The sequence below is a fragment of the Neopelma chrysocephalum genome, unplaced genomic scaffold (assembly GCF_003984885.1).
Source record: "Neopelma chrysocephalum unplaced genomic scaffold, ASM398488v2 Primary Assembly neopelma1_89, whole genome shotgun sequence".
Lineage (NCBI taxonomy): Eukaryota > Metazoa > Chordata > Aves > Passeriformes > Pipridae > Neopelma > Neopelma chrysocephalum.
Genome location: NW_020897751.1, coordinates 2958372 through 2977593, shown reverse-complemented (window position 1 = coordinate 2977593; position 19222 = coordinate 2958372). Strand labels below are relative to the sequence as shown.

The window sequence follows — 19222 nt, the reverse complement described above, 5'->3', positions numbered from 1 at the left end:
ACGCAGGAAACTAAAATACAGAGTCCGACTACGCGCTAATTAATTAATTCAGCTGATGACCTGTGGCCAAGATCCGCACGGTTTCACTGGTTTCCTCTTAATGGCAAGGTTTTGGGTACAGCTGTGTCTAAAAACGCACCACAGCACCAACCAGTTCTCGGGGGAAAGTTATTTTCTTTTCCATCACAGTAAACAACACAGAGTGGAGTAATGTTTCAGCTCTAATTCCCTGCACCCCCTACTGCCTTAAAAGAGCGTTTCTATAAAAAGCATTAACGGAGTTCTGAAGGAGCAGTAGTGATGTTTATCTCCAGATTAAGATCTTGCTTTATGGTGAACTTGCCACTGGCTGCCGCAAGAGAGGAGCCCCGAAGAGAAGATACAAGGACTCCCTGAAACAACATCTCAGCCTTGGCCATATTGACCAACATAACTGGTCTACTCTGGTCTCCAATCTGGAGGTCTGGACACACACCATCTATAACGCTGCTGATGCCTTTGAGAAAGCACCAGGATCACTCCTGAGGAGAAAAGACAACGCAGAAAGAATCGTGCCCTGCAGAATGTACCACCTAAGGAGTCTTTCTGCTGTGCCTTTTGCAACTGGACGTGCCTATCTCGTATTGGCCTTTTTAGCCACCAACACGCTTGCAACAAACGTGGGTAGAGCCCTTCCCAAATCTTCGTTCGCGAAGCCTGGCCATGATGATGAAACCCAACAACCTCACTGAACAAGTGAAGTTTTGAATAATGTATTTATAATTTCATTCCTATAATTCCAAAAGCAGTAAGGCTGAACTGCTACAAGGATCATAAGCATCCTTATGATGACTTATGATGATGCTGTTTTAGAGGTGTGAAGCTAAGACATTCCTTTTTTAGTATCTACATATGCCTAACATGCCTTACCACATGGGTGTTGGGTTTCACATCCTTCTGCTGGTTTCATACCATGATGCAAAGTCATTCTCGGGTGCGTTGCACACATCAGAAACATTAGCAGTTAAAGTAAAAATGTTTTCAAACCACCCCTAACACAAACTGACAAACCAAAAGAAAGTGAGTATCTCGAAATACAATACAAACTTCCAATTTTCATACAGGTCAGTACAGGTATTGCAAACATTTAAATGACTTCTAATACACACAGATTACTACTGATCTAGAAAAAATAAAAGCTCTGGGAACACATTGTGATGGTCAAAGTTTTTTACCATCATTTGAGAAGAAGTGTAAATGATGGCTTTGCCTTCCTAGCTACGTTGTCCTGGTTCACATATAATGAAGCACTTTGTAACAAAAAAATCCATTTTTTCAGTTTGCAAACTGAACGGGGATATTTTAAGATGAATAGAGCCACTCTCGACCAATCTGTTGTTTCAAATATCATTACATCATAGATAAAACTGTAGCACAGAAATTACATTTTCCCATATGTGACCCTTTAGGTCAGTAAATTGGCAAACACAAAAATTAATATTCCACTGGTAGGGAAAAAAGCTCCTACTGTGCACGCTTACCACTCATACCCTAAATTCCAATTTAGCATATATTAGAATAATAAAAAAACCCCAAATCAAATATATCTCTCATCTTAAAAATATATATTTTATGTTGACAAATTTCCCAACTGGAAGTCAGTTTTCTTTCATGTGCGAGGTACAGAGAAAAACATTTAGTCACCCATTTTTATTTTCAGATAACCAAGAAGAATGCACAGTAGGAAATCAGAGTTTTTCTGCTTCTAATCTACCTTTTAAGAACAAATTGCCCCTCTCCAGCACTACTGGTTTTCCACATGCATACTCTGAAGCAACTGAAGTGCCAGTTAATGGAAAAGTTACCTTTAAGTGTGAGGAGTTTACTGTAACGTTCTGATATTGCAAATACATCACCTTAACTAAGTGGCTGATGTTGAGACACTTGTGGTTATCTCCTCCATAGATGAATACAGGTGTAAAATGGCCTTAAACTACTTGAAATCCTATATTCAGCAATGGGCATAGCATGCTAAATTAGGCTAAAGGTAGCATAAAAATTAATTGCAACCCAGTTCTAAGTAGTAGATGATGCGTAGCTTTATTTGTCCTTCTCTTTACAAGACACATGCACATATACTATTGGTGATTCTGTAATGTTAGAACAAGTACTTTAAAGATACCCGTGAGTTAAAATAAAAAAAAAACAACCTCCAAGAAAAGTAGTAGAAAATGCATTTTATTTATATGGAAAAGGCTACATTTGGATTTGTAAAAGATCTATGATAGTGTTACGTCAAAAATCAGTTGTGAATAGCAACAAAATGGTTACATATCTCTCTACATAGCAGTGCAATTAGTTCTCATTGCAATAAAATTAAGTATGCAACAGAATCAAAACGAAGTGTTTCTCCATAATCAGCATACAAAGAATTACAGTGCAAAGATCATTTTAGGTTTTAAGAAATCTGCAGTCAGTCTTTAGAATATCCTAATGGGTGGGATACTCCAATTATTTTCATTACTAGCAGTTGTATCTTGTCAATACTGTGCACACACAAGTAAGTCTAAAATGAAATTACTGACATTGTAAATAAAATATTTAGTCTATACAGTAAAAAAATACAAATTATTAAGTGAACTAACAAAAAGAAATTTGAATACACTTATGAAACAACAACATACTTCAATGACAAACATACAGTATTTATCACATAAAACCAGCTACTTTTCCCAGCAAAAATAATTCGGTTGCTTTACAACTGCATTACAGATCTTGTAGTCTGAAGATGCAGACGTCCAACTCTTAAAAACCATAATAAATGTCTTCTGCAAAGCATACAAAGAGGATAAATATTCTCATCACAGTCATAAGGTTATTTTTGGAAGTTTATTCTCCCTTGCTCCAGAAACACACTTACGTGGGTGAAAAAAAATTCAAGGGGAGTCACGTTACATCAAAACCATAAATTGTGCTCCATTTCCTTCTAATTTTGAAAAAAGCCTAGAATTTACAGTACTCTGTGGTATATGAAAAAGTCTTCACAAGTTTACATTGCATATTTCTGAGTCCACTCTCTTGCATGTCTGTTGTATCTGTATGTGCAGAAAGAAGGCATTACAGTGAAGAGCTGTTAGTGAGACATTGACAATGGCCACATATTTACTTAATACAGGTGTTATTGAGCTTTTCACCTCTGAGCACTGAGTCGAAGAAGTTAAAATAGTCTAAGAGCCAAAAAAAATATACCCACTGTCTGTTCACTTTCTAAGGTTACCTATTACAGCTGTTCAGACTCAAAACCAATCTCACAGGTTTGCATTAAAATGCACATCATTGTGCCTACTTAATTTGCGTTTCACAGCCGGTTCCCTTATTTGTACCTTAACAGGAAATTGTTGTTAATTACTTCTAGATGCAAATGTTATTAACAGTCTGACAAAGTCCACGCATTTTAGTTGCATAAAATTCAGTAAAATTAACTGGAGTTTTATTCTGCCTTCTGCCCTGCCATCATCATTGCAGAACTTGAAAGGAAAATTTTCTGAAAAGCATTTTTTACTAGATTTTAAGTCTTTTCCTTCTGGCATGAAGCTGATTAGCAATCCCAAAGATAAATGACCTTAGAGAGTTCATAACTTCCCCTCTGATCTTTATGTTTGCTACATTCTGCTTTTCAGACTAGATTCACTTTCTTCTGGGTCATCAGAGAAAAATGCTGACAAAATTTTAAATCTGTTTCTTAAGATCAGTATAACAACTCATGAACTAACTGGTTTTCTTCTTAAAAATATGCTACCATACAAGTCTTAGGATCTTTACTTATACTGAAATATTCAGATAAATGCTATGGGGTAACCAGCCATATAATTAATTTCCTAAATTCAAGATGAGATAAAAATAATTTAATAGGTGATCAGCAGAAGAAGATAAAGCTATAGTCAAGACATTTTTCTCAAGATACATTTTCTCACTTTCTCTAGCAATGATTAAATTTTGAGTTTTGGAGAGAAAACACCTTCACAAACAGGAGGCACAATAGCTGAAACCACTAGTAAGTAGGTAGGTGGACAAAAGTTGAGACACAAATGGGGAGAAGCTGATGCTCAATTTATTCTCCCTTCTGCCCTGCCATCATCATTTCAGAACTTGAAAGGAAAATTTTCTGAAAAGCATTTTTTACTAGATTTTAAGTCTTTTCCTTCTGGCATGAAGCTGATTAGCAGTCCCAAAGATAAACGACCTTCGAGAGTTCATAACTTCCCCTCTGATAACATCCTCAATTTGAACACTGTCTGCTTTGCAGAACAAGCTGCAGAGTTCAAGTGGTCCAAAAGTGAGTTACATGATTTGACTGTGCCAGACTGCCAGAAAGAGGCCATTTTAATAATTCTTACTCTAGGGAGAGAAATACTAGACCACAGACTTCCATGTAACTTCTACATCACTCCTTTTTTTATCCACTGCTCAAGGTAAAAACAATACTCAAATCTTCCTGAAGCTGTGACATGTGATGAGCCACAGGCCACCAGCATAACACTGCAAGAGGTCTTCAGTGGCTCAATACTGAATACAATACAAAAAATAGGTACCAAAAAACTCAGTTAACCAAAAAGTCAAAAATTCTTCTGTACAGGTTTTACAAACAGAGGATTGCAGTAGCAAGAGATAACTCATGTTTGGGAAATGTTTTTTCAAGCAGTGAATATAAGATGAGACACAGAAGTGTGATGGTTTTATGTAACTAAGTACAAAAAATTAGGTACCCAGCAACACCTATGTAGGCATACACAATACCTACAGTTTTCTACTTGCCATAGCTATTTTCAAGATTTGAAAATCTAATCCTAATCCTGTAGAAATCTATGAAAAGAGTATTGCTAAAGTTAAGATAGAAGGCGCTTAGCAGGTAACCATCTGCAAGTACCACACACACAATTATATATACACGTTATACTCACTTTTCCTTGTCTGACTTGTAGATCTGTGCAATATCTGGTACTAAAGGATCATCTGGATTAGGATCACAAAGTAAGGAGCATATGGACAATAAAACTAAATAAAAGAGACACTAGATTAAAAAAGTTAGTTTGCTTTATTCCTATAATACATGAATATATGCCAGTACACTGAAGGAAAGTGGTGGAAGATTGGAAAAAGAATGCATATTAGTATTAAGCTGTCATACAGCAGTTCTGTTCAGAAATGTTTATACAGCATCATTTTTTTATGGCCTAAGTAAACAACACCTGATACGAGCCTAAAGAATTTTTTTTTAACCTATGAACATTAAACAAACTACAGACTGCACAGTTACATATAAATATTTGTTCAAACTAAGCATTTAATCTGCAATTATTTAAGATAACTAATATTGTTAATATGACATTGTCATGCAGTACTCTATATGTGCTGTGCTGACAGTTGTTCTCTCAATCATATGAATACTTTACCCAAGCATGACTTCCATTTTGAGAAAATGCTTCATCAGCATTATGTGCAGGTATTCACTTACAATTCCATATTCACTTCCTGGTATTGAACCAAGGAGGTTTGATTTTTTTTCAGGAAATTTCTATTTTTATACTCAGAACTAAAAGCATACAAGAGTACACAGTTAAACCACTGTAAATATGTTATAAAAGGGAACTTAATGCTACCATAAGAACCTGCTGTAGAATATCTTTTTTCCCCCCCTGCTTTGTCTTGTTACCCAAGAGCCCACACCTATTTTCAGCAGTAGCAAGTTCAGCCACTTCAATACTGACATATTTATTAAGTGCCAGTAATATTAGAAAATCAGGTTAGAATACACAGTCACACCAATCAGAGGTGTTATCAGTATGTTTTAAACCTTTGATTCAGTAAAACAAGGACTAGAAAGGAGAAACTTCCATGAGTCACTGAAATTTTCAGTTTATAAAATATTAATTTTCAGTTAATAAAATATATAACATGCAAGCAGGTTAAAGGCACGTCACATCAGAACATGAGACTAGCAGACTGCTCTGTTTTATAAACAAGACAGAAAGGTGCTGAAGATCTAAAAACTGAGAGTTTTCAATTGTAGGCACCAAGTGTGAAACCTAAACGCCAACTTTCATTTGCTAAATAATTAGAAACAAGAAAATTTTTGCCTATCTACAAAACGACTAATTTCTGTGAAAAGCTGATACCAAGGACACACAAGAGCAACTCATATATTCAGCAATGACTTCAGGAAACAGTATTAGACCTAGATTTTATACAGCTTGTCAGATTACTGCACAAGGCTGTGTGCAGGAGAAGTTGCTCTTCCAAGGAGGGATGGCAACTGGACTTGCACAGACCAATTTCCATTGGACAAAGACTAACATTTTTTTTCTTTGCTTGTACACCCAATGCAATGACACTGTTCTAAAAAAAGACACAGCTTAGGGAGCTCCCAAGCACAGGACAAGATGTGATACTGTTTAACCTTTTGAGTCACGTGAGAAATTCTGTAATATGACTTAAGTGTGCCTTAGCATTTTGAAGGTGGATGAGAAAAAACAACAGCACCCACATTTTAAGCAGCTTTTGAAGTGACACAAAATGCCTCCAACAAAAGAACTGCTGAACTGTTAATTCAATGTTCCAAAAATTTACAGTGTTTAACTAGAGAAAGTTTAACTACAGGACAAGAATACTTTAATAAATCTTTTACTGATGACTTTGAAAGGAGCTACGTTTTAAAATATTCATCTTACAGAGGAACGCAAACCAGAACAATTTATCTCATTTTAAAATAAAGTGTAATTAAGACCTTAGCCCACACAAGTGTGCTCAGGCTACCCAAAGAGTCATCACAGGCAATCACCTAAGCCCACACTTGTCACTATCAGGGTCTTCCATTTACATCCAAATTCATTTGACTTTGAAGCCCAGCTCACCAGTTTCTCCTCAGCTATAATACAGAAGTTGCATTTCAGGCTGATTGGACATTTATTACCTTACTCAACTTGTTTTAGAACATTTCTCTGCCATGCACATATTTTTCTGTAATGTGACACTCCCAATAAGCTGTTCCAAGATCTTGGATCATAAAAAGAATTCCAATGCCCTTTCTGAAATGTGCAGGATAAACGAGTTCCCACTGTGCAATAATACACAAAAAAAATGCCATGGCAGTGCAATGCAATTTCATAATGCATTATCAAATCAGTGAGCTTACCTTTAGATACAGTCAGAGCTGGTGACCATTGTGATCTCAGGATATCAAGACAAATACTCCCATTACTGTTTATGTTTGGGTGATATATTTTTGTTGTAAAAGCAATCTGTAATAAAAAAATAAAACCAAACCAACTAACATAAAATTATGTTTATTACATTTGGAATCCTTAACATCATCCCTCCCTTTCCAGTCATACTGGATCTGCCAACACAATTTTTTTACAGTCTTATCTGTCATCCACAATGAACATGTGGATTGCTCACCTTTCTGGTTTTAACTTCCAAAATTAAGCCTCAAAGAACTAAGACACAGAAACAAAGTTTTGACCAAAAATATGTGATAAGTTCAAAGAAAGGACTTACTTTTGGTGGTTTGAAAGGATAGTCTGTTGGAAAGTGTACTGTGAGAAAAAATACACCCCCTTGATATGCACTATCAGGCTGGGGAAAAAAACAGAACAAATAAAACACATTAATGCATTTCAGCCATTTTAGAGTTTCCCTTTTGAATGCAGATAACCTTCCAAAGCAAATCTGTTTTTTCCCCAGCACACAGCCCACTATGGGCCATATACTGGGAAGGCACAGAGGGAATTGAACCCTCCCACTGACCTGCAGAGCTAAAGTAGAGCCAATCGTGGCTGCTACTGCAGAGGCACAAAACAGCTACTGAGCACTGCCCTTCTGGGCAGAGAAAAGGAGGGAGCAGTGTTCCACTGGGGAAGCTACAAATCTGCAGAGCAATAGACTCACTGCACTGAGGGGAATACAAAAACCAAAGCAAGTCCTCCAAATCCTGTCGCTGTGCAAGACCACAGCTGTTCTGATCCTCCTCCATCCTTAAGCTACAAATATACTTACCTTAAGAAGTGGTTTCTCTTTGCAGATGCAAAGAGTAGGATTTTCCAACATAATTCAGTTCATCATGATGACATCGGGGAGTTTTAAAACACACAACATCTTTGTGACCTGTACAAATCTGTGAACATGCATTTTGTTAGAAAACATGTGCACAGGTTTACGTCCAGGTTGCACAGAGCTAATACAAATAACTCAGTTGTAGTCATCTGTTGAAGAACTCTCATTTTTATTAACAAAAAAAAAATGAGTGGAAAAGTCTCGATGCTGAATGATAGAGAACAGTTCTGCCACTTCTGATTAAGGGAAAGAAGAAAACCACTCTCATTACATGGTAAGTTTAAAACAGCAACATAGGAAGTCAGTCTCAGGAAAGCTGCAGAAGATTGAGGTTTGGGGTTTTCTTATGGAAACAAAGGCAGACTGTTTCTAAAAATCTTTACCTTGGAAATTAATGGTTTTAGAGATGACTATATGACTGTAAGAGGTAGAGCCACAAATGGTCCACTAAGACATGTTTTCTTACACACTTAAAGTGCAGACAGTGTTGCAATGTAAGGCAGGTTATATATAGTCATACTAAGTCAGCATTAGGTAACATCAGAAGAGGTTGCCACAGTAATTCCAATTAGGTTTGAAAGGACTGCTTGCTTGAATACTAAATGGATTTTTCAAAGTTAAAATAAGCTGAAGATGAGACAAGTTCAGTGTCAGAGAGAAGGCAAAGTGAAGTCACACTATGTTTTATGAGTAGGGTATATACAACAAATTGATGACATCCACAGACAGAAGAGGTTACCCTACTTCCACACATAGGAAACGAATTCTGAAGGTAAGCTTGAGTCCTATGTTTCCATCAGGAAACATACAGGATGCACATCCCTAATTTCCTTTTGTTATCACAATAAAGGATTAATATCCTGGGGTATTCTCTTCCTGTATCTCTGCAGACAGGGCTGAGAAAGGTTGGCAAGAGATGCTCATTCTTATCCTTAACTAGAGACATCTGAGTAACCTGAAGCAAAGAAAAGAATACTTTCCACTACAGAATATGAAAGGTAAACTGCAAGCTGGAGAAGAAAATAGAATTTAAGCCAAAATTTATGTTCTAGTATTTCCCTCACTCATGTCATCAGAGTTATTCAGGACAGACATTACTGATGGCAATCAGCACATAAGCATTATTAACTCTGCTGCTTTGCTGTTGACCCTTTATCTCAGTGCAAAATGGCAAGGGTCAGAAGAATTTTGTATGTGAAAGAACATGATTGGTCAAGAAAAGTAGCAAAAGCATTAGTACAGTACAGAAAAACAGTTGCTGCTGGGCCACTGACAAGTTGGACAACAGATTCCAGTGCACCACTGGCAAATTAGTGACTGATCTTTCACTGCTTCAGAACAGCTGTGCTGAAAATGAAGAAATAGTCTTAAAGGAGACACAATTCAACTTTTCTACAGCATGCAATGCTGCATCTTAATGGATTAAGTATTATCTCAAAATTTCACCTCGCACAGTAACTCAGCTCAGTGTCTGAAGTAGAGACGTGTCTTTCCAAATTAGTACGTCTAAAAGGAAAACACTAGGAATACAAATTCCTTACCAGGATATTAATAAACACACCTTCCATCCGATCATGTTGTTCTTTGTTCTTATTTTTGCTAAAATTCTTTTCAGTTTTCCTTTAAAACTTTCTGGTTTTAAGTTTTATTGTCCTTTCTTATGTCATTTCCTTAACAAGGGTCATAATTAGGGTCTTTACAGAGCTCCCTCAACCCAAGGAAAGCACCTTTCTCACACAGAAACCAGCAAAAGCACCCCAAACTGCTGGCCTGTAATTTGCAAAAGTCATCTGCTTTTGCCAGAGCCACATCACAGCCATCAAATAAAATAAGCTCCGTCTAAAAGCCCCAAAATCACCCTGTGCAACTCCACTCTTGTTTACAGTTACCAGCTTTAATACTGGATTTCATCTACTCTTTGTCCTTTCAGATGGATGAATCTTCCAGAATTGATCTGATCATCTTTGAAAAGCCAGCTCTTTGTAGGCCCCCCTACCAAATCAAACACCACAGCACGGATTTTTGAAGTTACAGAAAGCAACTAGTACCAGACTACTCTGAACAACATCACCCTAAATCTTCAATCTATACACAGAACAGCTGAATGGAACTGCTATATTTATAGAAACCCAACTAAATTCTTCCATAACAAAAAGAGAAGCAAGGTCTTACATTCTAAGGGGCACAAATTATATACTTACAGGTCCCATAATAGTTGCTTGCCAATGAAACACTGAAAGTAAAAAAGATAAAAAATTAGAGATTTTCCAAGTTTTTTCATAACTGAAAAAAAGGTAAAAAATCTGACTATGTACTATGAAGAGCTTACAGTCATCTCCAACAGGTCCAGCAGAACAGTGGGCTGGTGGGTCACGCTGCAGGTCACTTAGTTCCTGTAAGAAACACGAAAATTTGAAAGACACCTGTGTGAAAATACACACACTTGGCAGCATCCCTTCAAAAGTAAGAACACAAACCAATTTTATTAAACCTGTGAGGTTTTTCTTGTGGTATTTTGATACGACAATCAACACTTGAAATGCACGTTGGGACTGAAAAAGTTTTTTTGTCAGATGGTCTGCAGCTAATACTGTGCTAGAAATTAATATCTGAAAGCATTTAAGAGTTGCAACTAGGCTCATAGTAAGGAGAATATACTTAAGTAGACAGGAAAAAAAAGAAAAGGATTTCTTAATTTGTCTGAAAATTCACTGTTTAATTTAGAGTTATGTGCTAATTGGATTATTCCATTATCTTTTGATTTTACAAAAGTTTCTGCATTGGCCTAGTCTATGTACATTAGCTAAACCTGCCTGGAGATGATATATGAATATAACATAAAGGTTCCTAACTAAACTAGAAACTAAAGGAAAAATATTAGTTCTTACACCATTTTTATTATACCTTGATTTAATTCCCTGAATGCCTTTTTTTTTTTAAATGACTACTAAAACACCCCAAAAGGAATTTGAAACTTAAGCACTCACAGAAGCTTTTGTGATTTATTTTTCTAGCAGGAGTCCACACAATGGACTAAATTATTAGTGGTCTAATAATTTAAAATTATTATTTGATTACACAAAACCAGCTCAGTTTTTCATCTATCATTGCTAATATCAAACAGAAAACAAGCCATGCATTAATGTTAGTTCCTTTTCCTTGTTTAATTCAATATACTACTTTTGATGTCTGAACTTTCACTGTACTAAGGATGAACAACTTTTTCCAATTCTAGGCTGATAGGAATTGTGCTGGGGTAACTTAATGACTACGTGTAAATACTTCCTTTGAAATAAGTTAAAAGATACGTGCTAAATCAGTGTTTGTAAGTAATTCAATTCATTACTCAAAACATATGCATTTAAGTCAACAATGGACATAAGCAGGCCTGCAAATACCTCGAATTTACTTTAAGGAGTAACAAGTCCTACTCAAAAAACATTAGTCAAGGCAACTACTTCCAAAATCAAGGTTTAAATTGAAACTAAGTTTAACTCAAGTGTAGAATTTGTGTATTTAGTGTGATCGGACCTTACAAACAATTTGAAGCGTTAAAAATCTGCACTTCTCAACTGCTGTGATCTATTTTTACATAGGTAAATATTTTAACTCAATCTGCCATGCATCTGGCACCTAAATTCAGCCAGACTTTACAAGTCCACTCTAGGCCATGAATTCAAAGAAAGGCACTGCACCATATCTTACTACATCTCTGAAGTCACTTCTCACAATCTTTGTAATTTAAAACAAGAGAGACACTTTCATATACTGAAATAGCTCAGGTTGCCAACTAGCATTACTTGTTTGCACTTTATTCTCTTGGTGAAACTGTATGTTGGTCAAGAAACAACACTCTGGGCTAAACTTTAACTAATAAAGGCAGTAGAAAAAGGTGCAGTTCCCGTTTTAATCGGAGGATTCAAATTTCGTTTAGGAGTGATCCAGAGAACCAGCCACCTGTGCAAAGCCAAGCCACTGCCAGGACACACAGGAGTCAACCAGTGTCAAGTTTCCAGCAGTCACCAGAGTGGTCACAAACACGACCAGCAGCAGAGCTGTTGCAGCCACTGTCTTCTCTAATTTGCAACTCAAGATATAACCTAACAAGAGAAGATGAAGTCTTGCATACGCACTAAAAAAAAAAAAGGTAAAAAAATAAATTAAAAAAAAAATCAAACAGCTACACGGAACTGTCAGCCAAAACAGAGAACTCAGACTACAAACCATGCATTTTATAATGGTCATTGTTGAACACTAGATTCAAGGCAATGATGGGGAAAAATATGTAGCTTAAAGTCATCAGAAAGTCTCTAAAGTATATGCAAACATTCTCTACACAGATGCAAACATCCAGGCAAGTACTTTTAATTTTAGAGTCCCAAGTCTGTAACAGCACTCTCATTTGCTAAATGTTTTCCTTGAGATCTTTACATACCTCCAAACCTACACAAATTGGTTTTCTTTCAGATATACATGTGTACTTCAGAATTGGCAGAACTGGGGAAGGCTTCTCTGGCATACACTTTCAATTTGTTCAGGCTAAAGGCACTGAAATTTGTTCATGATAAAAAAAACCCATTTTTAATCATACCTTGATGAGACCTAGAACTATCAACTCCTGTTATTAACGTTTCCTAATAACAATGAAGAAAAGTCTCTTCAACCAACTTCACTAAATGAGAGCAATGTTCACAAATACATTCAGAGACCTTCTGCAGCTAGGAAGCAAAGCCAGAGCAAAGTTCAAAACCTTCATAGTGCAAATTCAAGCCTTATTTTGCAACCATATGAAATTACATACTGAAGCTAATGTGGTTTAAAAATACAAGTGGTAATATGATCAAATTTGCAAATTGCAATGGACCATATGAAGAGTTTGAATCCTTACATTCAGAAATTCCAGATCAAGCTGTGATAAAAAATAACTACTCGGCTTTATATTGTTAATAATGCTGTTTAAGCTTCAGAATCAAATCAAAATCATCTAAGATTTAGGCTTCAAGCTTCCCTACGCCTTTTGAAATGATGCAAGGAGACAGAATGCCCCTGAATCAAACTGACTTGTCAGTGCCCAGAATTGAACACTGCAGAACAAGTGTGTGGACTCTCTAAAGTAGATGTAAAAAACTGCTTCACAACTTCACATATTCACAAAAGAATTATTTGTATAGGGAATTCTTTTATTCAATGTCTCAAAAATGCTCTTCACAAGAACACCAAAACTTTGTTTTGTCAAGGGACAAGGCTGAAGGTTTACAAAGCTTAATGTGCTGAAACCTCACCAAGAAAGGCAAGAGAACTTCATGGGAGGCACTACACAGTCAACACTAGAGATCCCCCTGTAATTTTAAGTTAATTGCTTAGAGCAGCTTTGTCCATACTTTATGGATTATCATCATGTAGCTGCATGATGCAGGTCTTGTCACTTCAAGGCCTGGTCTACATGAATATTTTTAGGCACTAGTATAGAAAATGCTGGTGCAAGACTTTGATGTACACACTAACAAACGGGATCTATAGCTCAAAGCAGTGCAGATTCACTTTCAGAAGAGAAAGTGAATTACAGTGTACACTGGTGCAACATGTTTTATCAGAATACACAAACCCTAAATTCTGCCTGCAGGAGATGCATCAGAAGTATCAGTTATTTCAAACACTGGTGAGTATCACAGCATAAAAGCATCTGTCAAGAGCTCTAAGACACACTCACTACACTGTCCCAGAACAGCCAGGATAAACTATACAGAGAAAAATAGCTAAGCTGGGAACTTGAAGGAATAAGTCTTCTAGTCCTCTCAAACATACAAAATAGTACACGGTAGAATAGAATACTATTGACTAGAATACTCCTGGAGATGGACACCACAAAGCTTCCAAATTATCACCTTTCCTTGCACCACACACACTCCAAAACACCCCTGTAGCAGCATGAGACAAAAATTTAAGATTCAAGTTTAGCAGCTGTGAAACACAAGCTACAGTATGCTATAAATGCTGGAGACATTTCTGACTGTGCAGACTAATATTCATGGTCAAAGAATAATACAGGATGTATTTCATAAAAGTATAAAGTTGAAGACTGCAAGGGCAATTTAACACTGACATTCTTGATTAGCAGCCAGGCTTCTCTCCCAAAAAGCTACTAGAACAACATTGTAAAGGATACTTTGGTAACAAGGAGATAAATCTTTTCCACATAGTACTCAGGGATACTCAGTGACTATGAGCATGAGTAGCAAAAACAACAAAAAAACCCCCTAGAAGTGTCTTTTTTTTCAGTTTAAAATAATCAGAAAAAAGACTGCAGATTATCAGAAGCCCAAAATAAACTGCACACAGCATCACTAAAAGCTATTTTCATTCTCTAATCAACACAAAACCACAACCAGAACCTTTTGCCACACCATTATTTAAAATACAGAGGTTTATCTTTGTCAGCTATGTTCTTCATTTCTTGCACAAAATGCACTGTAGACCACAGACTCATTTCCTACCAACTCCATGCATACACCACTGCTTGGAACCATCTGTTCCACAAAAAGCTCCACAGTGGTCACACTTAAGACTACTTAAAGAATTCTCTGTTCTTCATAAATTTGGTAAATGTAGAGCACATATTTATCAGAACATTTATTGATATAATTGTTAGTCAGTAATAAAGTACATATTCTATTTCCATACATGCAAAAAACAATGTTGCTGTGATATCACAGCTGATATTTTGAAAGCAAATTAAAACACGTTATGTTACAGCCAAAAAAGTTGTCTCAGTATGCTTATTACCATCTAAAACCAGCATGTTTAAAATAAAAATCTAAACCACAAATATCAATAAATTTTGAGTCAATTTACAATAGCAAAAGGTATTTTCAACATCAATTTTCAAGTCCATATGTCCTGTTAGCCTACACATCTATGAAACACACTTTGAAGCAGATATATTTAACTAAATGTTTGAATGCTTCTGTTCTTACTGAGTTGTAGGAGAAAAACAATCAAGCAGTATGTACCAATACGATAAAACAACAGCTATTTTTAAACCAGTCTTCAAATCTATCGCTTCTAAATCTCTTCCAAACTCTCCTTAAATCCAATTTTTTTATGCCTGTTACAAAAGTACATATGTACTTGTTTTGTAAGTATTGCAAGCCAGCCTGAGCATTAACAAGCACAACATCAACTGCCCATTAACACTGGAGGAGTACCCAGGTACAGGACTTATGATGAAAACAATCTCCTCAACCGTGATATGGAACTGACAGGACAACAAACTGCACAATTAGGTGCACGAACAAAGAATTCAGAACAGGAACCCCCAAAAAAAGGCTCTGCATAAGACAGATGGGCAGAACAGCCCTACACACTAACTTGCATAACCTGACAGCCTGAATTATTTTCTACCTCACACAAAAGCCATGGAGTCTCAATTTCCAGAGGTGGGAAGAATAAAGGCTTCTTTGCACAATACCCCTTCCCAACTAAAGCCGACACAATTTGTTTTGTTTTCGTCATTTGCAACATCTGGAGTTTAAAATGCCCACAAAACCATGCATTATTCTTTCAATGGTGCGTCACAGACTACAGAGAAGCAACTCCTGCTCCAAGGAACATCTATTCTACATCACACACAGCACAGTGTAGAAATACAGTGTAGAAATACAGTGCCTCTCTAATGCAATGGTAAAACAAAGCACTGACAAGGTAAATGAACTCAGGTTCCTCAGCTTAAGATGAGTAAGAATCCCCCAACCTAAGCTTCTCTGAGGAAGTCCAAGATGAATTTGTCATGGAGGCAGCACTGATGGCTGTGCCTGCAGAGCAAGGCTTCATGTCCTCATTGTTCTTCCACCTGCAGGACTAAGATCAACATCCTTCCATGTGCAGTTATCAGCTTGCCCACTTTTTAAGGAAGTTCCCAAGTGAAATACGTCATTCTATGTCTAATGTATAGTCTTAAGTCCATATGCTGTCCTCCTTTGAGGAGTCATTCAAGACTGATCAACCAATGGCAGGATGCAAAGAAACAGATCCCAGTGGCAAAACGATTTAGAAATCAGAATCCCCACCAGTATGAGAAAAAATATGCTTACTAACATGTCTGCATATTACAGCTTTGCCTCCTCTGTAGGTGTTATCATACTGAACACATAAATTATTAAAATTACTGTGAACAAACAATCAGGCTTGCCACCAAAATCACAATTCTGCACCACCCTAAATCCACCCAAGCTTAACTTCAGACAGTATGTCTAGACTGACAAGCTCCCAAGCAACACCACTGTTTTCTAACAGCACTTTGTTCTCCAAAGAATTTCTCTAGGCACTCTGTGAAACTATGAAGTTCTTACAGCATTTCCTCCACTCCAGATCTTATCCCTTCCTACCCCTTAGGACACAACATAGCTATCAGCCTTTATAGCCAGTCTGAAACATCAGGAAGTCAGACAGGATCAACATTTCATCTAGCATTAAACTTCCAGTTTCGTGATTTTCAGGAAAGCTCTATTTATTACAGGGACACCAAAACAGTTTGCCTTTTTGAACGTCTCCCCTTCATTTTAACTTTCTATTTGAAACAATCCTATTTCCTTGCCACTCTCTCTCCTCTTCTAGTGCTCCAGAGACAGGCTGGTGGCCAAATCCCTCTAGTAGAACTTTCTTCTTCCCCTGGAAAGGCAGCAGAGAGTGATGAGGGTAGTTAATGAAAAAAAAAAAGAAAACCAGCAGCAGTCAATTCTGCAGCAAACTAGAAGTAAGCAGTAACTAGCTCTGAATTTAATCTCTACTCTTCTGGGAGGTCCTTACCTGGTATCTCTTCATGTTTTGTGCAGAAGTTATTGCATAACCAGGAAATCTCATACTACCTTGCAGTCAGCACGTTGGAAAGCATTGCTTCATTTTGAAAGAGTAGAAACAGAATCTAATAAGGCTAACAGGATGAAAGATACTTTCATAAACAGTCTAACCATAATTTAACATCTATCAAATGCAAAGTTCTTAAACGCCACACTAAAGAAAATTGTGGGTTTCCAAATCATATGGAGGTCTTTAAAGCAGAAAGAAAAATTACACAGGGAACATCATAAAAGTATGAAGAACAATCCTATTCTAGCAGGACCTCGTATGGAAAGCCACAAACAACCACTCCAGCTCAAAAATACCAGATTATCAGACTGTCTTTTGTCTATTTACCTCAGAAGAATGAAACTGAACAAGAAGTGGAAAGAGATGGTATTCAGAACAGAGGTAGGAAATTAAAATGGCAACAAATGGTAGACCATTCCCATAATAAGTAGAAGCATGACAGAGTTACTGCTAGAGAAAATCACTGTAGTTATTTATTAATATTTGATATAATGGTCAAATGGAACGTTCTCAACAAGTGACAGGAAGTAACAAAAATCTCCCTTAATTGCACTACCCGTAAAGGTGTAAGCTTTGTAGCTCGAGTTATGACTACCAACTTCTGGTAGAAATCCATCCAAGTGACTTGGTACCTACTGTAGGGTGTCCTAAATCTGCTTGCTGTGGGGTTAACCAGTCACTATAGAATCCTACTTCTGCAATACCAATGGCTTCCAGGAGCAAAAGGGAATCCTGAACAAGAAACTGGAGGAATGTCACAGAACCAGGATAGCACCAATGCCGACTAAACATGGCACATCGACAGCAACCAAACACCACGGATTCTTTTATCACGGCCACAGCACTAACCTTAACTCCACTCCTGTGCTGGCCACCCGCGGTGCTCTTTTTGTCTGCACTGAACAGCGACCAGCTCGGCCTTGCAAAACAAAAGGAAACTAGGAACTCGCTCCACAGCTTGAACCTGGCCATTTTAAAATATCAGCCCAAACCACTACAGCTGAGATACATTCCAACGTCATAGCAAACACTGTGCTGACAGCACTGCCTAACCTGGGAAACAACTTGGGCACAGGGCTGACCAAAGCGCGCACAAAGGGAGCCCAGCGCCTGGGCGAGAGATATCCCCGCACCTCTGCTGAGGGCACCCCCTCAGCACCGCCTCGGCCTCCCCCGCTCGGGGCACCGCGGGCGGCCCCTGAACGCCAGGGTAAAGCACCGACTCGGGGTGCGGGGCCTTTGAGGAGGCCGACGAGAGGCCTCACGCCCGCTCCCCCTCGCCGGCTGCCGGCGACGGACAGGGAAGGACGGGTCCCGGCGGAGACAGTGCGGGGCAGCAGCTGCCGCGACGCCTCTCGCTGAGCCGAGCCGAGCCCGGCCCGGCCCTGCCCGGCCGCCGCCGCCAACCCCCGGCAACAACGGGACGGTTCCGAGGGCTCCCCCAGGGCGGGGAGCCGCCACCTCCCGCGGCTCGGCCCCACTCACTTTCTGTATCCGCTTCAGCGCCATGGGAGCGCGGGGCGGGAGCGCGCGGCGGGAGCGCGCGGCCGGGGGGAGGCGGGGCGAGCGCGCGGCCGGGGAGGGGCGGGGCGTGCGCGCTCTCGCCGAGCCCTTTGTGTCCGCCTGCGCCTGCGCAGCCCCGGCCAGCGCGGGGGGCGCCGGGAAGCGCAGTCCGCGGGGAGAGCGGTGCGCGCCCCCTAGCGGCCGGCGGTGCGAGCGGCTCGGCCGGGCCCGTCCCGCCCGCGGGGCTGCGGGGTGCGGGGGGAGAACAACGGGGGTCTGCGGGTAACCAGAATTATTGCTCTCACATTGCTCTCACTTTGAGTAGGTCATAGAATCATGAAGGTTGGAAGAGACCTCTAAGATCGAGTCCAACCATAAACTAGTTCCCAGACTGGCAAGTCCCTAATCAGGTACAGAACTCCGATAATAAGTTTTTAAAGTAAAGACTAGTAATTCTCACATCAATACCCAAGCTTGTGAGGTTCGAGGTGGCTATTGCTGGGAGGAGGTCACTCTTTAGCTCACCTCTCCACTGGAGAGGGCTCACAGGGCGATCTGTCCTAAGTGGTTCGCAGAGCTGCTGCGAACTCACAGCATCAGTAGCAGAGGGAACGCGAGGCTGCGGTGAGCCTGTGTCCGCTCAGGACGCACAGTGGTGCCCAACACCCATTTTACAGCTGCCGAGGCCTCACTGGGGGCGCTGTTCTGGGCATCAGGCCAGCGATAGCTCTCGTTCGCTCCTCCCTCCCTCTGTCCGCGACGC

The 19222-nt window shown here is 39.0% G+C and overlaps 1 protein-coding gene across 3 annotated transcripts; it reads right to left on the bottom strand.

The window, feature by feature from the left end:
* Nucleotides 1-2201: 2201 nt before the first annotated feature.
* On the bottom strand, nt 2202-18523 carry UBE2D1 (ubiquitin conjugating enzyme E2 D1). 3 transcript variants are annotated; one of them, XM_027692945.1, is made up of 8 exons: nt 18442-18500; nt 10421-10484; nt 10293-10324; nt 8035-8152; nt 7537-7614; nt 7172-7277; nt 4941-5034; nt 2202-3074 (listed from the first exon to the last, which is right to left on the bottom strand). In XM_027692945.1, the coding sequence occupies exons 4-8, from the start codon at nt 8083-8085 to the stop codon at nt 3029-3031; spliced, it is 375 nt and encodes a 124-aa protein (XP_027548746.1). In that variant the 5' UTR covers nt 8086-8152; nt 10293-10324; nt 10421-10484; nt 18442-18500; the 3' UTR covers nt 2202-3028. The 3 variants fall into 3 exon arrangements, with proteins under 3 accessions (XP_027548746.1, XP_027548747.1, XP_027548745.1); XM_027692946.1 differs by lacking the exon at nt 18442-18500 and adding an exon at nt 17806-17824; XM_027692944.1 differs by lacking the exon at nt 8035-8152 and having other exon boundaries at nt 18442-18523.
* Nucleotides 18524-19222: the final 699 nt, after the last annotated feature.

Excerpts from the sequence above, each read along its gene's own strand:
- UBE2D1 (XM_027692944.1), bottom strand. The coding sequence starts at position 18,465 with ATGGCGCTGAAGCGGATACAGAAA. Across the intron at positions 10,485-18,441 it reads CGCTGAAGCGGATACAGAAA|GAACTAAGTGACCTGCAGCG; the intron begins GTGAGTGGGGCC and ends TGTTTCTTACAG. Across the intron at positions 7,278-7,536 it reads ATCCTTTCAAACCACCAAAA|ATTGCTTTTACAACAAAAAT; the intron begins GTAAGTCCTTTC and ends TTTTTATTACAG.